The sequence below is a fragment of the Strongylocentrotus purpuratus genome, unplaced genomic scaffold (genome assembly GCF_000002235.5).
Source record: "Strongylocentrotus purpuratus isolate Spur 01 unplaced genomic scaffold, Spur_5.0 spur5_contig_158, whole genome shotgun sequence".
Lineage (NCBI taxonomy): Eukaryota > Metazoa > Echinodermata > Echinoidea > Camarodonta > Strongylocentrotidae > Strongylocentrotus > Strongylocentrotus purpuratus.
The window spans coordinates 1-14584 of record NW_022144804.1 but is presented as its reverse complement, the minus strand read 5'-3'; the positions used below and the strand labels follow the sequence as shown (position 1 = coordinate 14584).

At 37.2% G+C, this 14584-nt stretch overlaps 2 protein-coding genes across 2 annotated transcripts; both read right to left on the bottom strand.

Moving 5' to 3' along the window:
• Nucleotides 1–9460: 9460 nt before the first annotated feature.
• On the bottom strand, nucleotides 9461–9973 carry LOC115921374 (nestin-like). The gene has a single exon (XM_030978828.1). It carries the CDS (start codon nucleotides 9971–9973, stop codon nucleotides 9461–9463), a length of 513 nt encoding a protein of 170 aa, XP_030834688.1.
• A 29-nt stretch (nucleotides 9974–10002) lies between these two features.
• Nucleotides 10003–13672, bottom strand: LOC115921420 (putative uncharacterized protein DDB_G0271606; the record flags this gene model as incomplete). The annotated part of the gene is made up of 3 exons (XM_030978917.1): nucleotides 10003–10359; nucleotides 10415–10648; nucleotides 13500–13672. Coding segments are annotated over 3 exons (764 nt in total), but the record flags the coding sequence as incomplete, so codon positions are not given.
• Nucleotides 13673–14584: the final 912 nt, after the last annotated feature.

The window sequence follows — 14584 nt, the reverse complement described above, 5'->3', positions numbered from 1 at the left end:
GCAATGCTAACCCCTTACATTTGTAATTTCTAGAAAAAGTCAAATTTTGCCCAATTTTGATAAAACGCAAGGCTAACCCCTTACATTTTGTAATTTCTAGAAAAAGTCAAATTTTGCCCAATTTTGATAAAAACGCAAGGCTAACCCCTTACATATTGTAATTTCAAGAAAAAGTCAAATTTTGCCCAATTTTGATAAAAATGCAAGGCTACCCCTTACATTTGTATTTCTAGAAAAAGTCAAATTTTGCCCAATTTGATAAAAATGCATGGCTAACCCCTTACATTGTGTAATTTCAAGAAAAAGTCAAATTTTGCCCAATTTTGTTAAAAATGCAAGGCTAACCCCTTACATTTTGTAATTTCTAGAAAAAGTCAAATTTTGCCCAATTTTGATAAAAACGCAAGGCTAACCCTTACATTTTGTAATTTCAAGAAAAAGTCAAATTTTGCCCAATTTTGATAAAAACGCAAGGCTAACCCCTTACATTTTGTAATTTCTAGAAAAAGTCACATTTTGCCCAATTTGATCAAATGCAAGGCTAACCCCTTACATTTTGTAAATTTCAAGAAAGTCAAATTTTGCCAAATTTTGATCAAAATGCAAGGCTAACCCCTTACATTTGTAATTTCTAGAAAAGTCGTATTTTGCCAATTTTGATCAAAATGCAAGGCTAACCCCTTACATTTTGTAATCTCTAGAAAAAGTCTATTTTTGCCCAATTTTGATCAAAATGCAAGGCTAACCCCTTACATTTGTAATTTCTAGAAAAGTCAAATTTTGCCCAATTTTGATCAAAATGCAAGGCTAACCCCTTACATTGTTAATTTCCCCAAATCGTCAAATTTTATCCAATTTTGATAAAATTGCAATGCTAACCCCTTACATTTGTAATTTCAAGAAAAAGTCAAATTTTGCCAATTTTGATAAAAACGCAAGGCTAACCCCTTACATTTTGTAATTTCTAGAAAAAGTCCAATTTTGCCCAATTTTGATAAAACGCAAGGCTAACCCTTACATTTGTAATTTCTAGAAAAAGTCAAATTTTGCCCAATTTTGATAAAAACTGCAAGGCTAACCCCTTACATTTTGTAATTTCTAGAAAAAGTCACATTTTGCCCAATTTTGATAAAAATGCAAGGCTTACCCCTTACATTTTTGTAATTTCCCCAAAATCGTCAAATTTTATCCAATTTTGATAAAAATGCAAGGCTTACCCCTTACATTTTGTAATTTCAAAAAAAGTCAAATTTTGCCCAATTTTGATAAAATGCAAGGCTAACCCCTTACATTTTGTAATTTCTAGAAAAAGTCAAATTTTGCCCAATTTTGATCAAAATGCAAGGCTAACCCCTTACATTTGTTAATTTCCCAAAATCGTCAAATTTTCATTCTTTGGCCAAATGCAAGGCTAACCCCTTACATTTGTTAATTTCCAAAATCGTCAAATTTTATCCAATTTTGATAAAATTGCAATGCTAACCCCTTACTTTTGTAATTTCTAGAAAAAGTCAAAGTTTGCCCAATTTTGATAAAAACGCAAGGCTAACCCCTTACATTTTGTAATTTCTAGAAAAAGTCAAATTTTGCCCAATTTTGATAAAAACGCAAGGCTAACCCCTTACATATTGTAATTTCAAGAAAAAGTCAAATTTTGCCCAATTTTGATAAAAATGCAAGGCTAACCCCTTACATTTTGTAATTTCTAGAAAAAGTCAAATTTTGCCCCATTTTGATATAAAAACGCATGGCTAACCCCTTACATTGTGTAATTTCAGAAAAAGTCAAATTTTGCCAATTTTGTTAAAAAATGCAAGGCTAACCCCTTACATTTTGTAATTTCTAGAAAAAGTCAAATTTTGCCCAATTTGATAAAAACGCAAGGCTAACCCTTACATTTTGTAATTTCAAGAAAAAGTCAATTTTGCCCAATTTTGATAAAAACGCAAGGCTAACCCCTTACATTTTGTAATTTCTAGAAAAAGTCACATTTTGCCCAATTTGGATCAAAATGCAAGGCTAACCCCTTACATTTTGTAATTTCAGAAGTCAAATTTTGCCAAATTTTGATCAAAATGCAAGGCTAACCCCTTACATTTTGTAATTTCTAGAAAAAGTCGTATTTTTGCCCAATTTTGATCAAAATGCAAGGCTAACCCCTTACATTTTGTAATCTCTAGAAAAAGTCGTATTTTTGCCCAATTTTGATCAAAATGCAAGGCTAACCCCTTACATTTTGTAATTCTAGAAAAAGTCAAATTTTGCCCAATTTTGATAAAAACGCAAGGCTAACCCCTTACATTTTGTAATTTCTAGAAAAAGTCACATTTTGCTAAATTTTGATCAAAATGCAAGGCTAACCCTTACATTTTGTAATTTCAAGAAAGTCAAATTTTGCCCAATTTTGATCAAAATGCAAGGCTAACCCCTTACAATTTGTAATTTCTAGAAAAGTCAAATTTTGCCCAATTTTGATAAAAACGCAAGGCTAACCCCTTACATTTTGTAATTTCAAGAAAAAGTCGAATTTTGCCCAATTTTGATCAAAATGCAAGGCTAACCCCTTACATTTTGTAATTTCTAGAAACAGTCAAATTTTGCCCAATTTTGATAAAAACGCAAGGCTAACCCCTTACATTTTGTAATTTCTAGAAAAAGTCACATTTTGCCCAATTTTGATCAAAATGCAAGGCTAACCCCTTACATTTGTTAATTTCCCAAAATCGTCAAATTTTATCCAATTTTGATAAAATTGCAATGCTAACCCCTTACATTTTGTAATTTCAAGAAAAAGTCAAATTTTGCCCAATTTTGATAAAAACGCAAGGCTAACCCCTTACATTTTGTAATTTCTAGAAAAAGTCCAATTTTGCCCAATTTTGATAAAAACGCAAGGCTAACCCTTACATTTTGTAATTTCTAGAAAAAGTCCAATTTTGCCCAATTTTGATAAAAACGCAAGGCTAACCCCTTACATATTGTAATTTCAAGAAAAAGTCAAATTTTGCCCAATTTTGATAAAAATGCAAGGCTTACCCCTCACATTTTGTAATTTCTAGAAAAAGTCACATTTTGCCCAATTTGGATCAAAATGCAAGGCTAACCCCTTACATTTGTTAATTTCCCAAAATCGTCAAATTTTATCCAATTTTGATAAAAATGCAAGGCTAACCCCTTACATTTTGTAATTTCAAGAAAGTCAAATTTTGCCCAATTTTGATCAAAATGCAAGGCTAACCCCTTACATTTTGTAATTTCTAGAAAAAGTCACATTTTGCCCAATTTTGATAAAAACGCAAGGCTAACACCTTACATTTTGTAATTTCTAGAAAAAGTCAAATTTTGCTAAATTTTGATCAAAATGCAAGGCTAACCCCTTACATTTTGTAATTTCAAGAAAGTCAAATTTGCCCAATTTTGATCAAAATGCAAGGTTAACCCCTTACATTTTGTAATTTCTAGAAAAGTCAAATTTTGCCCAATTTTGATAAAAACGCAAGGCTAACCCCTTACATTTTGTAATTTCAAGAAAAAGTCAAATTTTGCCCAATTTTGATCAAAATGCAAGGCTAACCCCTTACATTTTGTAATTTCTAGAAAAAAGTCAAATTTTGCCCAATTTTGATCAAAATGCAAGGCTAACCCCTTACATTTTGTAATTTCAAGAAAGTCAAATTTTGCCCAATTTTGATCAAAATGCAAGGCTAACCCCTTACATTTTGTAATTTCTAGAAAAGTCAAATTTTGCCCATTTTGATAAAAAACGCAAGGCTAACCCCTTACATTTTGTAATTTCAAGAAAAGTCAAATTTGCCAATTTTGATCAAAATGCAAGGCTAACCCCTTACATTTGTAATTTCAAGAAAAAGTCAATTTTGCCCAATTTTGATAAAAGTGCAAGGCTAACCTCTTACATTTGTAATTTCAAGAAAAGTCAAATTTTGCCCAATTTTGTTAAAAATGCAAGGCTAACCCCTTACATTTGGTATTTCTAGAAAAAGTCAAATTTTGCCCAATTTTGATAAAAATGCAAGGCTAACCCCTTACATTTTGTAATTTCTAGAAACAGTCAAATTTTGCCCAATTTTGATAAAAACGCAAGGCTAACCCCTTACATTTGTTAATTTCCCAAAATCGTCAAATTTTATCCAATTTTGATAAAATGCAAGGCTAACCCCTTACATTTTGTAATTTCTAGAAAAAGTCAAATTTTGCCCAATTTTGATAAAAACGCAAGGCTAACCCCTTACATTGTGTTATTTCAAGAACAAGTCAAATTTTACCCAATTTTGATAAAAATGCAAGGCTAACCCTTGCATTTGTAATTTCAAGAAAAGTCAAATTTTTCCCAAATTTGATAAAAATGCAAAGCTAGCCCCTTACATTTTGATCAAAATTTGGCCAAAAATTGACTTTTTCCCAAACAAGGCAGAAATTCCTTGGGATGCAAGAGGAGCCTCAATTTATATTCCAATACCCAAGATTTTTAAGATTTGGGGGAAATCGTCGATTTTTGAAGAAAAAAATTCAATAATTTAGACTGATTTCACCCCATATTTTCGACGCAATATTTCTTTTGAATAGCAATTCAATCCATAAATCGAGTTGGAATGTGTTCGAGGGCCCCTTAGGGCATCTTAAGTTCATTTTTTGGCCAAAATTGACAAAACATGTAATGGGTTAACCTTACATTTTGATCAAAATTTGGCCAAAATTCACTTTTCCCCAAATGAGCCAGAAATTCCTTTGGATGCAAGAGGAGCCTCAATTATATTCCAACACCCAAGATTGTTAAGATTAGGGCAAAAATCGTCGATTTTTGAAAAATATCAATAATTTTGACTGATTTCACCCCAAATTTTTTGACACCCATGTTTCACATCACAGCAGTCAACAACTGTTGACAATAAACCAGTATATATAGACATGTATACCAAAATTGAGGATATATTTACTGCCTGTGAAATGTTGTATGCTACATACAAAGATGTGTTCGTTTACATATGTACATATACAACAAACAAACAATTTTAAAATTATACATGAATTATGATCCAAGTTTACTACATCTAGCAACTATCATGTTAATGTATGATTGAAATGGTTGCTTTCTTTATTGATTCTTAACTATTTTAAATTCATTCTATTATATTATTGACTTAATTGAGTGGGGAAAGGGTTTACATGTACAACTATAAAGGCTTATCTTCCGTCCTGGTAGCTCTTCAACAAAGACCTTTTTTTAGCATCACCTTGAAACAATAAAAGATTGTTATCCATTTGGACAAATAGATTTCCTATAACCAGTTATCATTATTTTAATAAAAACGTTTTCATAAACTTCATATTTGTAGCTGTCAAATAGAACAAAGTTGATTGTATTACTGTTTTGTTTTTGGTGTTTTTTTGTTTTGCTCGTGTTATTGGTGCTCCTGCTTTTTCAGGGCAATTACAGCATTATGAAAGGCAGTGTAATGTCCCTGACAGAGCCAATTATGATATCTAATTAACGATTCAGAAAAATGACCTAAAACTCCAAGTCTGTAATCTCCTTGACCATTACTAGATGATGGATATACAATGTATAAGAATTGAAAAATATCTTGTTAGGTTTATTTACTGAGGTCTTTACGAGCTCTGACAGGGATATTACGTAGCGCTGGAATTGAACATCCAAAAAATATATATATATTAAGGATTTGCTTAATTCTGTTTTCGCCTGGGCATAATCAGGCAAAGAAACTGGAATAAATGTCATATCTAATACTGTACTATTGTTCTGTGCTGAGTTTGTGTTACATTAAGGCATGGGGTGTCATAATCGAGTCTTATTTGGTGATATGTTTTATGAACAAATGGCATTACTTTATGATTGTTTTAAGACGAATGATATTTATTCATTGGCGTGTTATGCGCGTGTGTGTGATGATTTTTAAATTATGTCACTATACAAATGCAATTTTCGTCAATTTATGTTATTCATTTAAAGGAGTAAAATGATTTAGTTACACAGAAATATAGGATGTATGTAAATGTATGTTATACGGAAAAAAAAGTTATATAAAAAGAAAATGGTCAATACGGTCAGTTATCAGCCCTAATATAGAACAACCATTTTCAAAATGTCCGCCACCACTGGATAAATGCTGAATACCCAAGTGTTCACAGAATAAGTACATGTATTGACACCGTAGAAGTAGCGTTTCGAAAGGTAGATTATTTTCATGCTACATGTATTTTATTAAATAAACTGTTGAATACATGGAACACTGCTTGACTCCTTGTTGCTTGTACATTTACTACAAATCACCTTATACATGTACACAATAATGTGTGTTTCAGAATACTTAGGAATTTTGAAGGAATAAACTCTAAGCTTAATTTTTTTTCAGCAAACATAATTTGTGTAATTACTTAATAGCCACTGCTGACTGGGCACAGTTTCATGTGGCTACCAGGTAGAAAGTAGTGTTTAGGAAATTACCATTTTGAGCACACACAAAAACCTTGTAGTCCTACTTAATAGCATCAGATGTAACTTCGCCCTGCTCATAACATGTAAATGCTAAGCGTATATCCATGAAACATGCTTCACTCCAGGAACCGATTTCATGGCCCTGAAACGGTAAGCAGAAAAGTTGTGCTTAGTATAGCAAAAAATTGTGCTCACCTTAAGCACTATTTCATGGCGTGATGTGCTAACGGTTGCAAGTGCATGCAGATGTTCACTGTAGCGTCACTGATTTAAGCACCTTTTTCCTTTGAGGTAATCGTGCTGTGCTTACTGCTTACCGTCTCCAAGACATAGAGGCTCTGTTGGCAGAAAATTGTGTGCTTAGCAGTTAGCAGTGCCATAAAATTGGGCCCAGGCAACAAGCAGTACTTGCATTTATCATGAAAAAATTTGGTATAATTTAAACATACATGTATTTTTGTGTTCAGTAACCAAATGACGAAGCACCACTCGAAACCCTCTTGGCAAGGTACAGAGAAACTTTAAAATATATTATGCATTTTGTTTAAATGCAGATGATAAAAAACTACAACATAGCTACATCTCAACTTTACAATACCGTTGCTACTTCTTACCCCAAAAGTATTCCAACTTTGTTATTCTAGCAAACATGTACGTTTCTTTTGATCAAATGTACAAAGAATCTGATCTTGTGTTGTGAAAAGAAAAGGAAACATCATTTTAGTGAAGATGTTTTGGAAATCTCTTTCAACTTGATGCAACAGAAAAGTACCAAAACTCATGCTTTTCAGATTATAAACTCTAACCGTTTTGTAAAAAATAAAATAATCCATAAATGGATAATTACACAAACATTGTAATACGGTAGTGGAAATGAATATGTTGTTAAATAAAATAAAATTGGCAATGTGCATAATTGATCAGAATTTACGCAGCCATCATGATATAATACATTACTTAAATTATCCCACCAGAATGATATTAAGCTCAATGGATGCATTTTCCTACACTTTTCTATATGAAGAGTCATGTTTCTTTAAACGATTTGTCACATTATCCACGTACATGCACACACTGAATACACGACCACATGCCAATATCATCATGCAACATCTTGCTTAATAGTAGGACAACAGCATTCTGGGCCTTAAAACTCGGAGCAATATTTACAGAGCAATATGAGAAATAAAAGGCCGCTTCAAAATGCAGACTGGGTTGACCTTAACAATTTAAAGTCGTAAAAGGGCAAGGGTTTCTGACTTTGTAATCCTAACTGGATCTTCTTCTTTTTAAGCAAAATGAGAAATGCCCTGCCTTTGGAAAATATTATTTTGGAATAAATGCCAGGCCCTCTAAATTTTTATATTTATAGAGCTTACATTTACCTTGATAATGGCAACCGAAGAGGTAAAAAAGTATTGAAAAGAGAACCGATCATGGATTTTTTTCTTTAGACTTGTGAGATATCTTGCTAGCGCATGAAAAACAATCAAGGTTTTGAAACTCTTCAAAGCAATGTTTTGTGTGCGCTTGTAAGTTGTGTGTAAAACTTCTGTAAAGGAAAATAACAGGCATAAGAGATTTGACCACTCTTGGTTACATTTTGCCACGCAAGTAAACTATTAATCAAAGTGTCTGCAAGCGTTCAAAAAAACACTTGACCTGTTATGATTGGCATCACACGTGAAGTGCTAATTGTGAATAACCTTTCAAAAATAATTAAAAAATATTTTCACTTTCTTCAGCTTTTGCGTTTGTAATATTGAATTAACACGTACAGAAGTTTCAACTGTGTTTGCTTTTTAAGCACAATAAACACCACATTTCAGAAACTAATCGTTGGTTTGCCTGGAAAGCTACCTACTTTCGTCGTTTTGTAGGAGGTTGATTACCTGACCTTTCATCACGGAGCGTCTGGACCCTCGACGGCTACTGGCTGGCTCAGGAGCCCTTCCTCTATCCCTCCCCTGCTTGGTGTTTGGCTACGCGACCCACGGTCATTATAGTAATACATGTCCGAGTATCGGTTGCCCCGTTTGGCCTCATCTCGACCGGAGGAAACGTCTTGTGAAGTGCTCATGGGAGGATGGTGAAGAGCCACGCCTTGTCTGCTCGTGGGCGGAGTTGGGGCAGGAGGAGGGTGGGGTGATGAAGTAGACGACCTCTGTAGGATGCCCTGGTGTCGCTGGGGGAGTAACGTCGGGGTGGGGAGACGTGCCTCTGACGGGAAGCCCTTGTGGGTCTGTTCAGCAGCCTCACGGCTAGTGCCATCTGATTTACCGCTGTCAGTCGATACTCTCCTTGACCTGGAGCGTCCAGCTTTATCCCCCTCTTCTGATGGGAGATGGGCGACTGCGAGTAGCGGCCGCGTTTAGACTGGCCGTAATAAAAGTAGTCATCATCTAGTGAGTCACGGGGAGAGGTGGCGTGACGCTTAGGGCGGGTCCCATAGCGGCTCTCGGGCGGGGATGACTCTGAAGTCTCACTACTGATTGGTTTATCTTGGGGTCTTGACTCGCTGCTGATTGGTTTGTCTTGTTTGTCACTGTCTGTGTTACTCTCAAGGCTATCCTCGCGCTTGTAGCTAGTCTCCCAAGTTTTTCAGTGTCATCAGGTACAGAGGCATCACTGTCTCTAGACAGGGTTCTCATCCCTGGCTGTACACCAGCAGGCTTGATGTCCTGCAGGGATGTCTGACTGAGCTTGAAAACGGACCCGAGAGGCAGGTGCTTTGGGCTGTGCACTGTGTATATAGGGATGGATGATCCTTTGTCGCTGTGCTCTTCAGACTCTGAATCTGCATCTGAGTAAATTGATGGCTCATCCTGAGTGGGAGTTGGTGGGTTGTCGATGTCCTCACTTGGTGTCACCACGGTTACTGCTGGTTCCACGGTAACTGCTGGTTCCATGGTAACTGCTGACCTGCTTCGTCTGCTGTCACAATTTGTTGAGCTTTTGCTGCTTGCTCAACAGCGGTAGCATCCCTCAGTGAGGGCTCAATTGTTTCTTGTGATGCTGTTTACTGCATGTCTGTCCCTCAGGATGATCCGTCTGGTTGTATCCCCTAGCAACTCCTCCTGGATTTTTCTGCTCTTCATGAGTTACCTCCTGGTCCTGAACCTCCTGCCTCCCGGACTCCTCTACCAATTTCTCAGCCGCCGGTCCAGAACCCTGTTCACTACTTGGAAGCTCCTCTTCTTCAGCTTTAACCTGCTCCTGTTTCTCATCCGGGTCGTTGATTCTTTCATCCTTTTCTTCTCCTCCCTGTTGCATTTCTGCTCCCTCCTTTTGTCCCAAATCCTGCACAGTTTCGTCTACATCCTGCTGTAGCTCTTCTGGCTGTAGTCTGTCATGTTTTTCCTCGAGCAGAACTGCTTCTTCAGTCTTGGCCTTTTCTTCCACATCCTCCTCAACCAACTTCCCTTTCTCTTCCACAGAGCAAGGGTCTTGTTCAACAACAGATGACTGAAACATCTCCATCTGCTGGTGCTCCTTCATTGGTTCTTGAACTGACACTGGTTCTTGAACTAACTCAGGTTCTTGGACTGGCTCTGGTTCTTGGACTGGCTCTGGTTCTTGGACTGACTCTGGTTCTTGAACTGACTCTGGCTCTTGGACTGACTCTGGTTCTTGGGCTGACTCTGGTTCTTGGACTGACCTGGTTCTTGGACTGGCCCTGGTTCTTGGACTGACTCTGGTTCTTGGCCCCCCTGTAGCGTATTAGACTCCTCCTCTCTTGGCAACTTTTCAGCATCTTCCTGGACATCTCTAGTTATCGCCTGCTGCTCTGTCTCTTCCTGTGGCTGTTGTTGCTCTTCTTGTTGCTCCTGCTCTGGAATCTTCTGGTCTTGGCTGGCTGTGGCTGTGAACGTGGCATACTGCTTCTTTCGCGGAGGCACCAGCCACCGCCTTGGCTTGAGCAAAGGCGAACCTGGAAACCTTGGAGTCTCTCCTCTCCTTCCGCTTGCGAGTGCTCAGCTTTCTCTGTTGTTCGCCGCTCAGCCCCTGGGTGAGCAGGTGGTGGCATCGGACCTGGGGCTCCCGGCGCTCGCGGTAGATCAGGTGGAAGCACTGAAGCTTCTCCTTGCGGATGAAGGCTCTCAGGGGGATCACCTCTGGCTGCTTTGTCTCCTCTTGGTGCATCGCGTCATCATCTTCTTGTTGAGATACCGTCTCCTTTGGAAAGTAAAAGAGAGAAAAACAATGAAATCGTCGCGTTATTGCAACAAGGTCGTAACTCCATTCTGCAACAAAGTCGTATCTCGCGTGAATACGCTCTGTGCAACAAAGTCGTATCTGGATGTCCATTGACTTTGTGTGTACATCGGGTTAGTTTAAGTGAGATACAACCTTTTGACATTCGAAAACTTGCGTTGCACGTACGGCCCATTTTAGGAGATACGACCTTGTTGCATGGACAAGACGAAATAACAACGTAGTTAGAAAATATCCGTGAAATTTTCTCGCTCATCACATGATGGTTTGATGATTTTGATTCATGCAGGGACAAGTATGTTGAATTTGAGTTTTGTCAGGAAAGTAAAAACCTAATTATTACAATCACTGCAGGTCAGCAATCAATCCATCCACGTAGTACGCCTTTTCACGTGTAACAATTCACCCAGGCATCACCAATAAATGATTGAATTTGAGTTTTAAACTTTGGAGAATTCAATAAAAGAATTCGCCCTTGACCAGTCTACACAAAAAAAATTTGTTAATGACGTAGTGGCTTTCAGAAGAAACAAATCAACTGCCAACAGATATGTACGGGATTTTGATGAAGGTTGCTTATTGATTGTAAAAATGAACATCATGAACTTCAAAATTAAGTGTTGAAAACTTTTAACTGTTCCCAACAACAAAAATGAATCTCATTGAAGAAAATGGGAATAGAGGAAGCCCACTGAGAAAGGCTGAAGAGGGTGTAGACATGCAAACTTTCAGAGCTGTTTTGTTTATACTCCTATCATAATAAGAATTTATCCAGAAACATGGTTTGGGGTTTTTTTTTTAATTTTTTTACTTCTGACAAGTAGTTTATGTAGAGTTTTTTACTGGGTAGCTCATTCGGTGGAATCCACTGGTCTCCAATGGGGCCAGTAAAGAGAAGACAATGTGAAGAAATTAAAGTTTTAGATGTGGGAGGAAAAACCCCAGAAGTATATTCTGAGAAAAACCCACAGAATCAAGTAGGGACTGAAAGCCCAATCCACACTTTGCCCAGGCAGGAATCGAACCCGGATCACAGCGGTGGAAGGCGAGGAAAGTACCGCTACGCCAGCCTGACTCCCCTGAAAGTACAATACGTCGCGTCAGTGCAAACAAGGTCATAACTCAGATTTCACTGACCTCAAATAATGTTCATTTTAAATATTGTGGCACAACATAATTTTTTCTTTGATATGAAACATGTAGAATATAAAATAGTCTACATATTTAATATCAAAGACAACTTTACACAAAACTTTGAAATGGGAATTATTCGAGATGAGTACATTGCGAGTTACGACCTTGTTGCACTGACGCGACGAATAATTGTTTGGGTTGCAACTATTCATTGTGCCTTATACAGACATACTGGGTATATCAACTGACATAACATCATCAAAATCCCTCATTGATTCCAGTCATCCAACATGCAAAGCTAAACAAAATCAACATTTTTTCAAATATGGTCCACCACCCAAAGAAATCTGAAGGAAATCATCATGAGAGTGTGGATAGAAAAGAGCTTAAATCACCACCAAAAATATTTAAAAAACCCTTCATACCAAGGTAAATTTGAAACTGATGAGACTATTTTTTTTGTAAGTTTTACCTAATTGCACACTTGGCGTTAAGTTGTTGGTATGAACTGTGACCTGCTCTGGAAATAACGTGACATCAGTCACACACAAAAATGAGTCATACAACAATTTTTACAATTTCATTTACAAGAACTGAATCGTGTAGAAATAAATAAACACGAACACAATAATTGAAATGCAAACTGTTGTGTTCCATTTTTAAGGAGTATGCATTTTCAAATCTCAGAATTTGACCACTGAATATGCAAACAAGCAATTCATTAACAACAGGTGTTGTTAAACAGAATGCATATTTGTAAGTGACTTGGGTCGACTTCTTCCAGAAATGGTCACAGAATTTCCCTTATACGATTTTGGTGTTTTATAATTTTACAGCAAATTACTTACACATTATCTTACAGAGGGCACGTATTGTATCCTTTTCAGCATTTAACATGCTGGGTGAACTGAAACCCATTTAATACCCAAAGCTCCTTCTCCTAAGTTTCTTCAACATTTAAATTTGACCCCAGTTTTGGATTTGCCAAATCCAAACACCTGTTATGTTAAAGGTCGAGTACATCATTTGTAATTTGCGGCTTATGTTCGTTTGAAGCAACAAAAGTGCTGAAAATCTAGACAGATGCTTAATACATGTACCTAACCTGATGAAACTTAAGCTCAATGAATGCTGTAAATTTTGAGAAAACAATGTTCAAGGATCTCGATTTTAATTGAAAAGTTGTCGAGTCATGTTTTGAATTGCGTCCGAAATCTGCGTCCGGGACACATTCTTATTCAGCCGATCGCAGTTACACAATGTCACGCACTGAATCAACGAATTATAGCAACCATGGGCGTGTGTGCGTCGCGTCAACGCTTGCATGCACCCATTCACGGCTTCGCCGAATTGAAAAACAAACGAATAACGGAAATTTCCACACATCTGCGGAAAAGACCTTTCATTATTTTGTTCAAAATGACAGCATGCCAGAAGGACTAATTTCATGGGAGTTTAGTGCCATACTATCTTTATACCAAGTAAGCTTTCAACAGTAATTCGGTCAGTTACTTTTTGGATAGCTGCAAATGATGTATTTACCTTTAACATTAACCCATCAGCTCCAGTATTACACTGTATACAGAGAAGCATCCCCAATAAACCGATAGCAAACGTCGCTAGCAAGGACTACCCTTCACTATTCTCATCTCGCAACCTATTGGCGTGGACTTACTTTCATCCCTTGCATTGATGAGGAGAACTCGTCGGAGAAGTAGCGTTTGTTGAGCGAGCGTCTCCGCCGGACCTCTCGTTTCTTCTCCAGCATCTTCTGCTCCTTCAGCTGCTCATTGGTGGCTTTGAGCGGCGAGGCTGTTGCCGCCTCCTCCTCCGAAGCGTCTTCTTGGCCTCACTTGAGTCTATTCGTCAAGTTTGTCAAAAAAATAAATAATAAATAAATAAATAATAACCCATTTTTTTTGTAACTTTGAGGAATACAGGAAAGATTTCAAATTGTGTTATGTTTAAATCATTTATTTAGGGGGCCAATATATAGGTACTTTAAAAGTACTAGGTTTTTTTTTTTTTTTTTCTGAAAGAATCGGAACAAGCTGCAATGAATTCGAAAGGTTTGCAATGCAACTTGGAAACCATACTTTGACTATGTGTTCAACTGGGTTTTTGTTTTGGCAAGAGCCACAGATGTTCTTAGTAGTCGGCAAATAGCAGAAGTTGAAATGATCGGTAAGTACACCCAATCACAAGGGCCTCAATAATCTCAACCCTAAACATCCCTACCTTGTTAGCCGGAATCATCCTGTCATTCCAAATCTAATATTGAGCAACTAACAAGTAAAGTAAACCTGACTGAGCCATGATTAAAGTAATCTTGATACTGCTCTGAAAAAAACCACAACAACAACAATTGACTAGGGTGTTTAGAGCTACGACATACCATCATTTGTTTCCGAATCTAAAGTCCTCTTCTCACGTTTTTCAGCAAAGCTTTTTCTCTCTCTTCTGGCCAGCTGCCGCCGCCGAGCTCTCTCCTCCTTAGCCAAAGCCTGGGGAAGAGAACAAGTGTGCCATGAATCAACAACAACTGCCCCATTTTTCAAACAGTACTGATTATACTCTTTACCATTCTTGGTTGTTGCAATGGTTGCTTGTAGATTATTTCTGAGAAAAGTTTGATCGAGAAGTTTGGTAAATCTATATTTCTGATTGAATGCTAATTCCAAATGACTGCTAGTCGATGACTGTTGGATTAGTCTAGAGCCAGCTGACCAATGTGTACCACACTGCTGGTTACCGATAGCT